Below are 18,359 nucleotides of genomic sequence, written 5' to 3' on the forward strand. Positions count from 1 at the left end.
TGGAGACACACATTGACCTGTGTTTAACCTCCTGTGTGTCCCCGAAAGCTGCTCGCTTTCGGCAGCTGGCTGGCGGAGAATCCTGGGAACAGGCTGAAACTGAAAACTGTTACGCCGACATAATCCTCCGAAAGAGAGGGACAAAACGGTGCAAGGGAAAACAAAAGACAAATAAGAGAAAAATAATATGTTCTGAAAAAAAACAACAACAAAAAAAAAAAAAACGCCATGTCACACTTTATTGAAAAATGCAACTTGCCATAGATATGCTTTTGCTGTATGTACATGAGTGTCAGAACATGAAGATCAATGAATGGAAAGACTGAGGGTGCAAATGAGTACAAAAAAAAATCCATCTCTCCAGTAATTGCATTATGTCAACGTGGCTTGTATTGCTGCACTTCCACCTTCTCTGCACACACAAACATGTGCGAGCATGAGTGTGACAGCTGTCCCTGTTTGAGTTATAATCCTCCGTAAGCTCCATGGCTCCCACAGTCTCTTCCCCTAGATCCTCCAGAGCATCTCTGAAATTCACTGTGGGCTCCTCCGACACTCCCTCCACCCGAAGCCTCCGCCGCCGCACCGGCAGCCAAACACGCTGCTCGTGTTGTAGCTGATCCCAGAACCGGCCTGCGTCAGACACATGCAGGATCCTGTAGAACATTTAGCTTTAGGTGGCTTAAGGAATAATTCGGCATTGTGGGAAAATAAACCCGTGAAGCAACTGGGAGCAGCTTAGCTTAGCTTAGCATAGCACAAAGACTGGAAACGTGGGGGTGTTGGTGGGGAGGTGGGGGGGCTGCTAGCATGACTCCATCCAGTTGTTAAAAATACCTCAGATGACTGATGTATTAGCCTTTATGTCTCAAATGTCACAAATGTCAACTGAAAAGTTTGGTTTGTGCAACGTGTTCTTTTATTTATTCCTTCAGATGTCTCGGCTCTTGTGTCAGTCTGTCTGGAAAATTGTTAAAAATGTGTCTTTAACACATAAAATAGAAAGCAGAGTTAATTGTTTCCCCTTTTGTTCCAGTCTCTTGCTAAGCTAAGCTAACTTGCGGCTAGCTAAAGCTTCAAATTTACTGCTGCACAAACATGTAACTAGTGAATGTCTCTGCTGTCTCCAAATCCCTTTAAATTCAACATGTCCTTCAGCGCGTTACACAGAAAGCTTGGTTAACTGTTTCCCTTTCAGTTTGCTAAGCTAAGCTAACTTGCTGCTAGTACAGCTGTGTTCAGTCCAGTTGTTTGTGAATGTCTTAGATTTTGAAACTTGTCCACTCAGCCTCAAAATTTCTTTAACTAATCGAACCATTTTCTAAACGACATAAGGTGTAGCATGTATAGCATGTTAATTAGAAAGTTGTTCAAATGTTTCTACCAAACGCTGATTGTGTTTCAAAAGTCCCGAAAATTAGATTTTTTTTATATTATATAGTTAACTTCCAACAAGTAAATATGAAGCTTGATGCATGGAATCAGTTTTAGTTCCAGACTCTTGCTAAGCTAAGCTAACTAGCAGGTAGGCAGCGCTTCAAATTCACAGCTGTGTTCAGCTCAATAGTTTAATATGTGTCTGGCTTTTTTGTCCTGACTCAGAATCTCTTTAAATTCAACATGTCCTTCAGCACATCCCAGCTGTTCAGTGCCTAGCTAAGCTAACTTGCTGCTAAGTTTCAAATTTAAAGCTGCATTAAGGTCAGTTCGTAGAAACTGTGATGAGCAAATGTCTTGGCTTTTTTTTTTTGTCTTGTCCAATCTGTCTGAAAATCTTAATACCAATAAATACCAGTTAACTGTGACGCTAATGGGAAACAGCTTAGCAGAAACACCGAGAACACGTGGAAACTGATAGCATTTGCTATCATTTTGTGACTTCCTTGTCATAACCACAATCTCACAAATAGGATGCTAATAGAAATAGCCTTACATTGCTTAGCATAGCTTAGCTTAGCACAAACACTGAAAACACATGGAAACTGCTAGTGTTGCTTTGTCAAGTTGTTAAAACTCTTAAATAAGGAAACAAAAACAAATGGCATGTAGCATAGTAATTAAAAGTCAGCTCATGTTTCCAATCTTTGTGCTAAGCTAGGCTAACCTGCTGCTAGCTGTAGTGTTATATTTAGCATGTAGCACACAACAATGGCTTCCTAATTTCCCTTCGCACTCACTTAATCCTTTTCAAAAACATGATTTATAAAAGCTGCACTCTTCACAATCTTCTTAAAAGGGGACGCGTTCTAATAATAATTAATTAATTCATTAATACTGACTTATAATAGTGAATAATTGGCCAGAAGTTACGTTTTCCAGGTTATGAAATCACAACAGCATATTTTCTGCCTTCACTTTTACCAACTTGTCTTCAAAGTCCATCACATTACAGCTTGTCTCTCCTGATGGACATGGTCTCTGTTTGTGTTGTAAGCTCGCCCTCTAGTGTCCACATGAAGCCTTCGTCCCTGAGAAACGTCCTCTGTTCTCATGTCCACTGTTTCCTTTAGTGATAACTTCAAAGTGAATGATACCTTTTTTACTCTTATTATATCTGAGTGGTTATTAAATTTCTTCTGAACAAAGCAAAAGCTTTTTTTTTTTTTTTTTTTTAATCATTTCAGCTTTTCCCTACATGTTTAATTAACTCAGTGTTACACAAATACACAACCTTCATTTCCTTTGTTAACATTAAACAGGGTTATGCATGGGCCTAGATGGTCTCAACTCTTTCACAGTGATCTTCTGCCGATTTTCCCACAATCATTACCGTCACAGTGTCTATAAAACTTTCGGATGCAGTCCACGACGATGGGATGCTGTTTATTTAGAGCTGCTTACATGTTTTTAAATACAAAAATAGCCTTCGAAACAAGTCTGGGAGTAGAGAGGACGGGATTATTGAAGTAGAGGAAAGGCAAGGGGGGGGGGTTAGTGAATACTGCAATATTCCCGACAGTTTTTTTTTTTTTTTTTGGTGGAAGAAAGTCAGAAGTGGCTTAAAAAGTAAAATCCTTTCATCACATTTAAATTCCTGGAGTGAATTATCTTCTGTCGTATGGGTCGTCTTGGTTCTTTCACTAGAAAAAATATATAATAGAAAAAATATGTGAATACGACGTTAAGAGACGCTGTCCCCGTGATAAACTCCACTCAGAGCGGCTGCAGAGACCTTTGTCCTTTGGTGTCTGCAGTGTCCGTGCAGGGCGAATGTCTCAGAAGTTACTGAAGAGCTCGTGCTTCTTCATCCAGTCCATCTGCGGCGCCTTCCTCTTCTCTTTGCGGTGAACCTTCATCTTTTCCTCGGCCGCCGTCGCGCTCAGACTCAGGCCCATCTCGGCGAACGGGTCCAGTCGGCCGCCATCGTCGTCCGCCAGCTAGTGAGTAAAGAAAAAGGAAAGGCAAAGACATCACAATGTTTACCTTCCTTTATGACGCCTCATGTTCTCGAAAAAATCCCGAACCAAACAATCAATGGATTGTGAGAGCATCTCAACCGCTTCTCAAAACAACAAGACACCAGAGCCCCAGTATCTTATATTGTTGGTTGGTGGTACCTGAACCTGGGAGTCATCACTGTGTCGTCATCTATTGTGTTTCAGACAAGAACTCACCAAAGACTCGACTGGTAGATCACCGCCAGAAGTTCATTTAAAAAAAATGTTTTAGAAGTCTATCATTTATCCTCTTTATGGTATTTGACACTTGGTCAGAGAATGGACGCGGACCTTCTAAAGGGTGTTTGGTAACACAATGTTGTTAAGTGGGGGGCTCTTTGAGGGGAGGGGGCCTCTGTGGATCATCCCAAAGATACTTAATCAGTTCAGGATCTAGTGAATTTGGAGGCCAGGTCAACACCTTGTGCTGTTCTTCATGTTTTTTTTTTGAGTTGTTCCTAAAGTGTTTTTGTGTATCTATGTCAGGTTACATCCTGCTACCACCAAGGGGCGTCATTGCTATGGGGTGGGGGGGCGCAAAGCTAGATGTTTAAGGAACATCTACACCAATGAATGCCAATGTCCAAAAGTTTCCCAACAGAAGATCTTGTCACAAGATGGTTGATGTTATTTACTCTCCTCTGAGGTCACTGGTCATAATGTTGTGGTTGATCGGTTAGGGTTAGGGTTAAGTAGGTAGACAGGTCGTATTAAATTCAGATCATGGAGTATCCAAAAAAAACAAAACAAAGCTTAGTCTAGTTGCTTCCCAGCTTTGCTTTTTTTTTTTGGTTAGGATGATTAATTATAATAATAAAATAATAATTGTGTATCTAAAAGTCACACCCACCTGTGTGCTGTTGCCTTGGCTACTGAGGTCGGAGCGCGTGGACCTGATGGACTGTGTAGTGGAGCTGCCGTTGATGTGAGGGCTGGGGGAGCCGTTGGATATGGACGGACCGTCGTAGTCTGAAAAAGCAAACCAAGTGTTTGTTACAGGGAGATTTTCTGAGGTACAATGAGCATAAACTAATTCATAAAGGTTTAATTTACAGATCCACACTTTTTTAGGTTAATTAATGTTAAAAATTAAGACACGGTTGCTTTGGTTTTACCCTCAAGACTCTAGTTATGGGAGTTTCAGGTAGACAACATCCAACTACCCACCAGTCTGTAAGTTACATGACATTTTAAAAACTTGAAATAAGACACAATATTTAGAGTTAAACTAAGCTAAGCTTAGAAGAAAGTGATCTACCATTAACTTTGTACGTTCCTGTCAGTCTATCTGGAGCTAGTTATGTAAATATAAACATTTTCCTCCAACATCTAGCCACAATCTGGTCTTAGCTTAGCATGTTAGCATGCTAGAGCGCTAACTTATACTCACTAGATAAAAGGGCATAAAGCGATTGCAATTCACCCTGAGAGAGATAACAGCATCTACATAAATCATCCCAGACATTTTGTTTACATATTTTAAGCTATGCTAAGCTAAGCTAAGCAAAACTGTTTATTTAACTTGCAGACACAAGAGGTTTTATTTATCATAATGCAATGATCTGTTCCTGTCAGACTATCTGAAGATGATTATCTAGCCTCAGTCACACACTAAATTTAGCATGTTAGCATGCTAACATATTCTCCTTTGTGCTACAGTACGATTTGTTAGTGTTTACTGGGGGAAAAGCTAGTGATAATGTGATAATTCTTCAGATATTTTAGTCTGGAAGCATCTGACATCCAACGACCCACCAACCCACCACCAAGTGTTCTGTAAGTTGGATGAAACCTCTTCAACAAACTCTCCAAGTCCAGATGCCTTCGAGTGTTTTCTCACCTTTGACGTGGCTGACCGTGGGAGTCACTCCTCTCCTCTTGAAGTGTTCGTCTGTGTCCGGATCCACCACCAGGAGCCAGGTCTCGTCGCCGCCTTTCTTGATGAAGGCCACGACGTCGGCGTGTCGCATTCCCTCGATGTTCACGCCGTTCACCTGCAGACAAACGTAAAAAAGGACAGAGTCAGCGGTGCAAAGATGGAGCTCGGTAATAAAATACCTAAAATACTGGAGAAGAGTTCATTGTTAGATACGGTGCACCTTAAAAGTAAAATGTTTCTGTGTTTCTGCATGAAAATTATTCAAAACATCAACATTTCCTGACAAAAAGACACAGATTAAACACAATTACATATTATATTGTTATATTATGCAAGAAAATTTGATCCCATTCCTCAGAACCACTTGGATGCTGGTGGTTTCCTCTCATGAACTGATGCTACAACATTTCTATTGGATGAAGCTCAGGACTTAAACATCATCTGGTTCTTCTTTAGAACCACTTGTGTTCTTGGGCTCGTTGTCTTCCTCCATGACCCAGTTTCTCTTCACATTCAGCTCATGTCCTGACATTTTCCTTAAGCGAGGTTCTGACGGTTCATGCTTTTCGTTCAAACCAAACTATTCCAATTTGCTCTCATCTGCCCACTAAACAGTGTCCAAATTGTCTTCTGGTTTGTCCACATGATGTTTAGAAATGTTCTTTTTGTACAGAGAGCGGTGTCTTTGTCCATGGTTGTTGAGTGGATTCATCAACATTAACATTGTGGCTTCCAGACTCTTTAGAGATGGTTTCTGGAACATTTTCCAGCCTGAAAAGAAACAACAGCTCTTTCTCTGAGCTCCTCACAAAGCTCCATTAGTCCTTTTTCCATCATGCACTCCCACAAACATGTGTTGTGAAGATCAGACTGAGGCGAAACCCTGATTTAATTAAACTTGGACGCCTCGAAATTAACCTGTAATCCCAGAGGTGCTCCTCACTGTCATGTAATATTGGCTCATTTTGATGAATAAAATCTGCTGTATGATGCTAGGAAAAAGTTGTCACCTCAGTGTCAATAAGGATTTTTATAGTAGCGGGAGGTAGATATGAAACAAACTACAACTTTTTTCCATTTAACAAGGAAATACATTTCCATTTAAAACATATATTTGCTTTTATTTAAATACAGCATCCAATAAACCTGAGATATTACTACTACTGCGCTGCCGCATGCAACCACCAGGGGGAGCCACACAACCACAAACTATTTCCACAACACTCAACGTGTTTTCGTGGTGTTTTCACCAACCAACCAAATATTCCTCAAACTCTTGTTATGATATTTTTTTTCCTTGAGGTTTGACACTGAGTTGTTGATTCACCCTGAACGTGTTGACGTGTGAGACGTAGACATGTGTCCACGACGCTGTCATCTCCAGTATGAGATCGCCTGCCTTTTTTTTTTTTTTTTTACACCCAGCTGCTAAAACACAACGTCGCGTTTCTGCCCGGTCTTATCTCGATGCTGCGTTTCCACAGCTTTGTCTAGACCTCGGCTCCGCGGCAGGCAGCTCCACGCCAACTTTGTGTTGGTACACAATCAATTATGGATGGCTCTCCCCGGGCTCCCGGGCTACGGGGCAGGTTTCAGGTGTCAGGCGTTCGTCCTGAGGGGGAATTTGTTTAAAATTCACTGCTTATGATAAAACCGGACAGAGCAGGTATGAAATTGGAGAATTTAAGGTTTTATTTGTGAGTGAGGAGAAGAAAAAAGGACAGTTTATAGGTTCTTTAGAAAAGAAAGAGACAATTAAGAGAAAGTGGAAGGAGCATTTAAATGAGATTAAGAAAGTGATACTGACAGATGGAGACGCTCCTCTTTCCTTTTTTTTTAATCAAAAATCTCCCATGCATTTCTATTTTAATCCACATAAGACAAATCTTCAGGCAGTTTTGACGCAGAGGGAACAAACATCTTTGTATTTGCCCAAACAACAGGTGTTGTGTCATGTTTCACTGACTTCATTAACAGTCCATCCCACACAAGACAATACACTCCGTTATCTGCCCACTGGGCTAATTAATACAAGCTGTAGGAACCAAGCACAAGCTTATTTCTCATGGGGGTGGAGGTGGTGGTGGTGAGTCCTCAGGGAACCTCTCGACAATGAGCGTCTGTGTTTTAGTGCCACCTGAACTTCACTATCACAGGTTTTGATGTGGTCCGTGCGTCCCAACAAAACAAGCAATTTTCGAATGCATCTGCACATCTGTGCGTGTGACGCATGAGGCGAGTTTTAACTCTTCTGTCTCCAGAGACAAAAGTCAACGACCCGTGAATCAGCCGCTGTGGGGTCTAGTTAGTTGTTGTTGTTGTTGTCGGATAAATTCAGACGCTGGTTTTGCTCTGTATGTATCAATAGAAATGTTCTGAGATGAGCTATGGTGCACGCTGGCTCCTCTTGCAAGATGATTTTAATCTCCATCTAAATCAAAACCTTGTTGATCGCTGCCTGAACACGACAACACTGCCTACGCCAGGTTCCTTTCTCCAAGTTTTAAAGGAACTGCAAAACATTTGTTAAGTTCCAAGAGTCTACAGGCATGCTAGCAGGTCTGTGGGGCTGGATGTTAGCATGCTGGTGCTAAGATATTATAATATTTATGCTGCCTCCAAAGGTAATTTGAGATCTTGTGCTTAGGACACGCTTAAGTGATGTACACAAAATGTCTACTGTTCAAGTGGCAACATCCGCTTTGTGAGGACACCGCTGCCAGGAAACTGTTAGCATCTAGAAACTGTTTAGCAAGCTAGTGACAACACAACTTAATGCAGAAAATGCAAAGGCAAAGTGAAAGACCTCGAGACATGTTATAAAATAACAATTAAAACTATACGACACAGTATAAGAGACCACAGTTAGCAGCAAGTTAGCTTAGCTTAGCTTAGCACAAAGATTGTGAAAAAGGGAAAAAAATCCGCCAAAAATGACACAAACAATAAGCTAAGCTAATAATAAAGTGATCTACCATTACTTTTGTCAGTTCCCTTCAGTCTACCTGGAGCTGATAATGTGAATATAAATATTTTCCTCCAATATCTAGCCACAATTGCGTCTTAGCTTAGCATGTTAGCATGCTAGCGTGCTAACCTATACTCATTAGATGATTGAGAATAAGCTGATTGCAATTCACCCTAAGAGAAATAAGAGCATCTACATAAATCATCCCAGACAACAATTGCTTAGACATTTTAAGCTAAGCTAAGCTAAGCTATGCTAAGCTAAGCTAAGTTGCTCCTGCTTATGTAACTTGCATTCATCATAATGCAATAATCTGTTCCTGTCAGACTATCTGAAGCTGATAATCTATCGTCGTATAACACTCTTAGTTTAGCATATTAGCATGCTAATATATGCTCCTTTGTACTACAGTACTATTTGTTAGTGTTTACTCATGGAAAAGCTAGTTGAGCATAACAGTTCACCCTGAGAGACGTTAAGAACGTCTAAACAAATCACCAGAGATGATAATTCTTCAGATATTTCAGTCTGGAGGCGTTGGACTACCAGTTACACCAACGCTACCTCCGCTAGTGTGGCTAACGGGCCTAAAAATACAATAAGTGTAGCTCAGTTCTAGGCGGCACAGTAGGAAAAACTGTTTCGTGGTGTGTGTGTGGGAGAGAGTGGACTGATCATCAGGCAGGTGTCAAATCACTGTGGAGCCGCGACGAAACCTGAAATTAACCCCAAGTGTTTTCACCGTACGGGCACACGACTGCATGGAGAGGCCGAACGCTGCCACAGCGGAGGCCGATGAGGCGTTCACTGGTGTCAGGGCTTCTGCCAAATGGCGGCAGAAAGCTGAGCTCTCATCATCGCGCAGCCTTTACAACGCTCGGCGCTGATACACCTGCGGTGTAATGGGGCGTGGTGAGAGAAAAAGACGCCGGGAGACAGACGGAGAGAGAGATCTGTCATGGTTGTTCACCTCTCTAACAAGCTGCTGACAGATAACACAAGCGCTGTCCTGATGCATGGTCAGTTAATTATCAGTGAGCACAAACGGCAGCCAACCGACCTAACAGGGCTCAGATTTAGAGATAAAATTATTAAACATCGCCTGGAACGAAACCAGAATCCTTCAAGTCAGATGAAACAAATCTTATTAAAAGTCTAATATAATCTAAACTGTATGAATAAATGAATAGACACTAAAAAGGAACTACTACTTCAGGTTTATAAGGAAGAAGTGGCTGCAACTATCACTTATTCTGTCGATTCATTGTTGTTTTAAAGTCCCAAAACTTTAAAACAACAATCACACAATAGACAATTACAAAACCAAACACAGACAGACAATATCTGATTTATTTTTAACCAGATTTCTTTTTTTTTCTTTTAAAACTGTGACTGTGCACATTCAAATAAAACTACTTTAATTGGATCTGCTGCAGAATTCCAACTAAAGCTTAGGCTGGAGATATATTAGATATTTAACCATGCATTTCGGGCATAGACTGTATATAAATATGCACAACGCGACCCCACTTCCCTGCATTGGCCAAACTGACGCTACTTTCCCGGAGATACGAGTTTGATCAGTACGGTCCCAGAGTTTGTCTAATTAACACTATAATCTGCTCTACCTCCACCAGTTACAAGGAAATGTTGGATTATACACTGAACTTATTCCTATTTACTTTTCCAGCTCTTGCTTCATGCGGTTGGCATGGCAACCGGTAATCATCCCGACGTCACACCCTGTTTCTAAACTAAAACTAATCAGAAGAATGGACACTTGAACAATGTGTAAACATTTTAGTGTTTTAGTTTGTATCCAAGTCCCACCCACTGACATGGAGGGGGTGGAGCTTGTGACCTGCACTGCTGCCTCAAGCCACCAGGCGGAGCTCTACTAGCTTTGGATTTACTTTTGATGGTGTTCTATGCTTATACAGTCCATGTCCGTGGTTTCACGTAGAAAACATATTTGTCATGAATGTAAATCTTCACATATTTACCACTAGAGGGCACACGTCTCAAAATTGCAACTTTTTTTGCATCAAAAAAACAAAAAAAAAACTCCATGGTCATTCGTGAACTACAGTTTTTTTTTTTTTTTTTCCTGCTTCTTGCTCTAAACCAAACATTTGATCTCTGGTGGCTCCATCTGAGGGTAAACACTGTCACACTGGTCAGATGAAAAACACATAATGACGACAACGTTGTTACTGCAGCGTGTGTTTTTTAACCAGGGGAAAGTCTTTGTCGCTCCTCATCCCGATGGAGATATAAACAAATTATCTGTAACCTTTATGTGACTCTGGTCCCATTCGTCTCGTTTCCGGTGCTTTCTTCTTCTTCTTCTTCTTCTTCTTCTTCTGTACTGTTGTGTGTTTATTACACAGAGTAGAGGAGACATACATTGAGACTCCCCTCGGATCAGACTGATTTATAGGCGACAGTCGTCTCCCCTGAGACCGGCCGCTTTGCTCTCCCCAGTCGGACACACAGTAAATACAGAGGTCCCGTCGTCCTTGGAGACGCACTAATCGTGACCTCTGGCCTTTTAATTACAGCCGTGATAATACATCAAGATGGGTTCACATCTGTGTCTGATCAGGCTGCGTAAACTCTCCCAGTGGCTGTATTTTAAATCTCACAATTTATCTTTTCTCTTGCTGGATTCAGTTGCGGCACCAATGGGAAACTTTGAGTAGAAATAGATACGAGGAGACATATTGGTTCCTGTGCAAACATCTCATAACCAGCGACGTAGATTTATACACGTAGATTCAGGCTTGTCGCAGGCGTCAACGCGGCCGCCATCTTGGGCAGGGGAAATTATTAGTATATTGTGTTATTTCACACATACACATTCCTGTATCTTGTTTTATTTTGAATATTCTATCATAAATTCTATTGCATTATTATTATGAACTGTATTATTATTATTGTTATATATTTTTTTATATTATGTAGAAGCTTTTCAGCGCTGTTACACGTCTGTATTTTTAATTTAACCAGCGTCTATATTGTTTCATAAATATATGTCTGACATTTATATATATATATTATATTATATATATTTATCTATGGTTTCTAGAGAAGACGGAGGCGTTTGTCGGTGGAGAAAGTGGACACACAAAAAACTAGTGGACAAAAAACCAAATAAGTGCACACGTAAGCACTGAGGACAAAGTGTGTTCGTGCGCAGCTCTAACCAAATGTAGCCTGAACCACTGGTTCTCACTGTCTTTCTACAGGCCCAGAGACTCCGTCCCCGCCCTCCTACCTCCACGAGTCTGTCCTGTGGCCGGAGCCCGGCGTGGTCGGCCGGCGAGCCCGAGTCCAGGGAGCGGATGTACTGGCCGGGGCGCGACCGGTCGCTGTGCAGGTTGAAGCCGTAGCCCGTCTCGGACCGGACCAGGTGGCACAGGCGGGGGACGAGGTCGGACGGGTCGGCGCGAGGCCGGGACTGGGACTGGGACTGGGACTGGGACGCGTCGTCTGGGACATCTTCAGCCTGGACCTCCTAGAAGAGAAGAGAACAGGTACGATAAGACTTTACTGATCTGTGTTAAAGAGATGTCACAGCAGCAAGACGGTGCAAAAATACATTTAGTCCGAAAAAAACATGAAGGAAAACTAAACACATGAAAGACACAGACACTAAAACTTGGTGGAGTAACTGCAGCTAAAGAGACAGAAGAGACGTTTAGTTAATATTACTGATTGTTACACATCAGAGTTTTGTAAATAATAATAATAATAAATAATAATACATTTTATTTGTAGCACTTTTCTGAACTCAAAAAACAGAACACATTCAATAAAATGGTTGTAAATAGTTGCACAAATACACCTGATGCATTTCAAGCATATTAATGTAAATAGTTATAAATAACTTTGTTATTTGCTAAATTTGTTCATAAGCTTTTGAAATTTTCACTTTAGATTTACATCCTAAGTTAAAAATGGTTCGTTAAACATGTTTGTGGTTTTCACAGTGAAGAATCAAACTTTTTTCCAACTCGGATTTGATGGTTTTAGGTCTAATGTGTTGATGCAGTTTTGTCAAAATGAAAAAATAATCACAAGGTGCCACAGGTGAGTTTAGGCTGAAAACAATGAAACCAAACAAGGCAACGAACAGTTTTAAAGATGAAATATGAAGATAAAACCAAAAGTAGTCAGAAAACATCCGGTTCTACTCTGGACTCTGGAGGATTTAAACCCTGCAGAGAAAACCTTTTATCATGTGTCTGTAGCTTGACTCCGCGGCTCCTTCATCGCTCGTATTCATCGTATTTCGCCTCATTTCTCCGCGGCGTCGTTTTGTCTTCATGCCCCCTGATGTTTGATCTTATTACACTTTTACTTTTTAGTGATATTGTCCAGCTGCAGCCAATCAAGGACATTTATAGAGCCTGTATAGATATATATATTATACATACATATATATATATATATAATTGTGCCTGGAGCTCTACCACTGAGATCGCGCTGATTTACCGCCCACGCGTGCAGGAAGAAGAAATGCTGCGGATGCAACTGTGGAAGTAGAGCTGATATTAGCGCCGAGCTAACTGTGCATATGTTAAGATAAAGCTACGCTCTGCAAGAAATGCACATCTGCAGCCGCACAACTCTAGACAAACATCCCTGCAAAGACACCAACAGACGACAGCGTGAGATTTCATTTCTTTACGGAGAGCAGAGGTCTGGGCCTGAAACAAGACGACATGATTTCTTTTTTTTCTTTTTTTTGGCTCCTGGCTGAAGTGGAAGCATCCGGTGAGAGAAATATCATCATCATCATCATCATCATCATCATCATCATCATCATCATCATCATCATCCTGGGAGATGAAAGAAAATGGCAGAGAAGGAGAGAGGAGTGTGTGGGAGTGAAATGAGATGCAGCGAGAGGGCTGACGAGTCGGGGAATATGCAGAAAAGAAATACAGAAGCAGATAAACGGATAAACGGAGGAGAATGGCTTCCAGTAAGAGAGGACGGGGACGGGGACGGGGGGGGGATGTGGGATGGGTGGGGGGGGGGGGGTGGGGCAGGACTAACAGCAGTGGACTAACGTAAACAGAGAGAGCAGCTGGGAGTTATTACGTGGAGGAGACGCAAGTGTCTGCCAATCTAACCTCCGACCGCCTCTCGATGGATGTCTGCGTCCCTCTAATCACCCCCCCCCCTCCCCAGAGGCCTGTGCCATCTCTTAAACCCCCCCCACCCAACGTAACACAGCGAGCATGTGGGTTTGATCAGCGCAGCCTCAACTGTGTAGGTTCGACTTGTCGTTCACGTCAAAACGGATTCAAATCAAAATGTAGAAACAAATCTGGTTAGAGGCAGGAGTTACCAAACAACCCCCCCCCCCCCAAAATAAAAAAACAAAAAAAACACAGGGGGGCCGCCACCGTGTTTGTTTGGACTGAGGGCGAGAGACATTTAAAAAAAAAATGACATAGAATGTTTTCCAACTGTGTCGTCAGGTTTCGTCCGTCGGACGCTTCTTCCAAAAACAGAACCGTCCCGCGCGGGCGGAGGTTTCGCTGCAGGAGCCGCTGACATGTTGTGGAACATGTTCCGACCAGAGAACGTTATCGTGGGGTTTTATTTCCCACAGCAGCGCCCCCGACCCCCACGTCGTCCAAAAAAAAAAAAAAAAAAAAAAGGGATGTCAAAAAGCGAACGGCCGCATGAAGCATGAATTCCACCGGTTTCCTGCCACAATCGGCTTTTGTTTTCAGTCCGTCTCTGTGAGTACATGTGTGGGGGGGGGATGAACCCACCGGCCTCGTGTTCAGGTTCCTTTTGTCTGCACGAAAAATTTGTGTGAAAATTTTAGACTTGTAACCTAGAGGTTGGTTTATCCTCTCAGATCAGATCAGATCAGATCTATGTGAAGCTACGTCGTAGTTACTGGGTGAAATTGCACAGTTACTGAAATTTCCGCAGCACAGAAGAAGCCAGTAGCTGTGACTGGTCAGAAATTATTAAAATATTTTATATTTTACATTTAGCTTGAACCTAGAGGCTACGTGCATGTGGACAAAAACACTCTTGATCCTCTTTAGTATCTCAGATTCCTTTGAACTCATCCTCTCTGCTGTGGACCTGACATTTATTCTCATGGATGTTACTTAGACATGTAGCCCCCACCTAGACCAGACCAGACCAGACCAGACCAGACCCCCCCACCCCATAGCAAGTATCTGATCCGATACATCAGCTGGTCGATATATCGGGCCGATATTTGTTTTTTTTTTGTGTGTGTGCGTAAGAGCCTTAAATATTCTCTGAGTTCAGTAAATGTTTTTGGTTAAATTGAGACGTGTAACGTTTGTTGTCATTGCGTCATTTCTATCGTGTAAATGAATGAAGTTGCAGTATCAGCTCCAGATATCGGCTCGGAACAATCAGCAGCAGGTATCGGCCGTGGGCCAAAGCTGTTGTAAAAGAGTCGATATCGGGACCAAAAGATCCACATCCTGTAGCCAGACACCCTCAGAATATCACAGCTGGGAAGGTGGTCATAATGTTATGCCTGATTCATTAAGGAATTCTCAACAAATGTCTTGAATGTAATGAATGTTAACAACATGAAAGGACCCTGAACTCGTGTTGTCTGCATGATTCCTTCACGTAGAAAGAAAAAAGGTTTGTGGCGGAAAGACCAGCTGAGCTATTTCCCGTCTTTACGCTGAGATATTTGTATTTTTGTGCACGGCTCAATCGCTGCACGAACATTTAATGAACAAATGCATCTTCATGAGACGTTAAAACGCGTCCGGCGCGTGCGTCCTGTGTTTCCCTCTCTTCGCTGCACATGCAAGCAGCAGCGAGGAGCGCTGGCGGCCGATGAAACCGGATCGCAGCCTGCTGAATAATTGAGCGTCGGCCTACTGCGGTGCACGGATCATGACCGCCGTTAACCCTTTCACAGCCAAGGATCACGGGCTCAGTCAGGATGTGCTGCTGCTGCTACGGGCCCTTGATTTGAGAAGAGGCTTCAAAAACATCCACCGCGTCCATTTTTATAAACTCAGCATCCACATTTAATGTCCACGTTTGGAGCGACGCAGGGAAATATGAGGGGGAAATCCACCCTGCAGCTAAAAGACAAAGACTTTTCTTTTAAAATGTCACATTTAACATGAAAAATCTGTTATTCATGTACAAAGGAGTGTTATTTCTTTAATTTATTAACCTCCTATAACGTGCAGTAAATACTAAATAACTGAAAGATAATGTAAAATCCAAGTATTCTGGGAAAAATGCACGTTTTTAAGGTTAAAATTTAAAAAAAAAAGTGCATGTAGACTTTTGGAGACTTGAAGAGTTAAAGTTTAACTCAGTCAGGTTTTATTTTTTCCAGTTATATGGTGCTGCCTGAATATGTTTTATGACTTTTCCACAACCCGACCAGAGTTCTTCCATGACCTAGAAACTGAATCCCAGTTTGTTATTGTTATTTCTCAGCTTGGAAAAAAAAAAAAAAAGAGAGCGTAGTGGAGCCGACGGCCTGTTTTCCAGCTGGGTTTGCTATGTAGAAATGACCAAAAACTGTTTGAAACACACGAAAAATACAGATTTACGTTGCAGTAAAATGTGAGATTAGAGGGTATTCTAGTAATTCTTGTAATTGCTGATCATTGGAAGTGTTTTCCAGCTTTTCACGACTGGCTTCGGTTTTCTTTACTGAGCATTTAATTCCCTCTTTATAAATAGAACCGGACTTAGACTGAACTTTTATTTCATTCTTTGGTTCATTAGTAGAAGCACAGACGTGGCCAAACAGCAGCCGCTGATTTTACCACTTCAACACCGAGTATTCAAATTGGATTGGGTCGTTATCCAGCTTCAACCCAGCTTCATCTTTTATAGCTACGTACACTGATCAGCCATAACATTATGACCTAATTTTTAGATTTTGTCACCGTGGAGACTGTCAGACTGTATCACTGTAGAAGCTCCAGGGCTGCGAGAGCCGCTCACTCAGATTTTCCATTTTTTTTCCCAATCAAACAAATCAAATGCGTAGCTACACGACCTTTAACTGTAGCGTATACGTGAATTAGCCCCACGTCGTGCTCAGGAAATCCTTTAAAGCTGCAATGCACAAAACAACAACGCTAACATTCAACTTGCTGACGTCCATACGGCCCATTGTTCACCTCGCAGTGTTCCCGCGCACATACATGTGTAATGATGATGCTGTCGAAGGTGATTTCCAAGGCAGACGTGGTCATAAAATCTAGTTTCAATGTGGATGTGGTGCAAGTAAAACTCAAAAGTCTCCCGGCAGAACACTGAATTATTATAACACTAATAATAATAATAATAATAATGCACAGTTGGCACTTTTCCATTTTTAGATATTCAAAGCGCTTAATTGTATGTATTATTCATTCGCTCACACAGTCGCACCCTGGTTGTGGTGAACTACTTGAGTTACAGGAAACGTGTCTACCTACCAATCCACCACCAACATCCCTCACTCACATTCATACATACACCTGGGGACAAGGTGGGTCAAGTGTCTGACCCGAGGACACAACGGACAGAGTAGGACGCCAACCTTTCAGTTACTGGACGACCGATCTGTGTGTTTCAGATCAGCCAGAAACCGAAATCACGTTCCTGTAGCGTCTGAATATCTGTGTATCCAGTTCTGTTTGGACGGCAGCGGGCTGGCGTCCAAAAATCAAAGAAGAGAAACCAAAACCATTCGACTGAACACGTAGGCTGTGTACAAGGCAGTAAATTTGGAAATTATGCAATGGTGATGTTTTGTTGATTCCCGTAGACGAAGGTTAGAGAGTATTAGACGAGCTCCCGTCTCCACATTAACTCTGAGACAGACTTTAGAGATTTACTGGAATGAATCCAATCGACTCTAGACTTCAGGAATCTACTTTTGATTGGGTTTCTAATAATAACTCCATGTGTCCATGTGTGATACCTTCATTAAATGGGAACGGCTACTGATGTTGCACGGTTCAAACAAACAAACAAACAAACAGCTGACATCACAGTTGATCTTCAGTGGAACTAGTGGAACCGGCTCCGAGGGTGGAACCCTGAACACGTCGGGTAACTTAAAGATTAAAAGGGACACGCATTCACTATTATCGCCGTCTACATCTATCTACAGACTTCATGCTGACTCAATTCTTTTTTTCTTTTTTTTTACCGTTTGCTGCGACACATGAGGACCATTTAAAGTTTATCAAATTAAGCAAATTGCTGTTTGGGACTGTGGGCCGTTCCCGCAGCTGCTTCAAGTGTTGCTCAATCACCGAGAAAAACAACAGACCGGACCAGTTCACTGTGGGCGAGGAGGACGGGAAAGGCAGAGAGGGGGCTTGGAGGCTGTAAAAAATGAAAATGACGAGGACTCGGCTGGATGGAGAGAAACATGGCGGGCGAGAGAAAGATGCACAGGATGTATGGGAGGGAGGAGGGCCGGAAGAAAAGCAGAGCTGGAGAGGGACAGAGAACATGAGACCTCTGTGGTTTTTCCCACTGGTGTTTTTTTTTTTTGTCGTGTTGCGTAACAGCTCTTGAGATACGACGGCTCGCTGCTGTTTGGTTTGTGCAGCTCGAGTCGGACGGCCCTGCAGAGATGTGTTTGCTCTGCTGAGGCTGGACCTGCTGCAAGAGAGTCACCAGAGATCAGAACTACCCATCCCTCTCTGTCTTCTCTTTTATCACATTTAATTCGTCATTCAAGTTATTGAAGTCTCATCCATCCATCTGCTCGTCCTTTTAACCCGTCTCATGCCTCCGTCTGTTCCCATCATGTCCCGTCCAAGCGTCAACCTCCAGGTCTGAGAGATGAAGCCCATGCAGAAGTGCAAAGAAAACTGCAGTTCATCAAGTGGCCACTAGAGGCTCCAACATGTAGCAAACCCCCATAGACCCCCATGTTAAAAAACCCAACTTCACAGCTTTATTAAACGATTTTGGTCTCAATTGATTACTTCACTATTCATGACAACTGTACGAGGGGTTCGTTTAGTTTTTTATTAAGGTTAAAATTCTTCATAATTAAGGACGTTCCCGCTTTAAG

At 42.2% G+C, this 18,359-nt stretch overlaps 1 protein-coding gene across 2 annotated transcripts in view; it reads right to left on the bottom strand.

Annotated features, from left to right (window-relative positions):
- Window positions 1–224: 224 nt before the first annotated feature.
- The window catches only part of LOC124998053 (Na(+)/H(+) exchange regulatory cofactor NHE-RF2), a 34,025-nt gene continuing 15,890 nt past the window's right edge, over window positions 225–18,359 (bottom strand). The window contains exons 3-7 of one of the 2 annotated variants that reach the window (XM_047572182.1): window positions 11,562–11,801; window positions 5,278–5,431; window positions 4,288–4,406; window positions 3,173–3,377; window positions 225–3,080 (exon numbers count right to left, since the gene is read on the bottom strand). In XM_047572182.1, coding sequence (XP_047428138.1) covers window positions 3,216–3,377; window positions 4,288–4,406; window positions 5,278–5,431; window positions 11,562–11,801 — 675 coding nt within the window. In that variant the 3' untranslated portion in view covers window positions 225–3,080; window positions 3,173–3,215. Of the gene's footprint in view, window positions 3,378–4,287; window positions 4,407–5,277; window positions 5,432–11,561; window positions 11,802–18,359 lie in introns of both variants that reach the window. The other variant, XM_047572181.1, reaches the window with a different exon arrangement.

This window comes from Mugil cephalus, chromosome 20 (assembly GCF_022458985.1).
Source record: "Mugil cephalus isolate CIBA_MC_2020 chromosome 20, CIBA_Mcephalus_1.1, whole genome shotgun sequence".
Taxonomy (NCBI): Eukaryota; Metazoa; Chordata; class Actinopteri; order Mugiliformes; family Mugilidae; genus Mugil; species Mugil cephalus.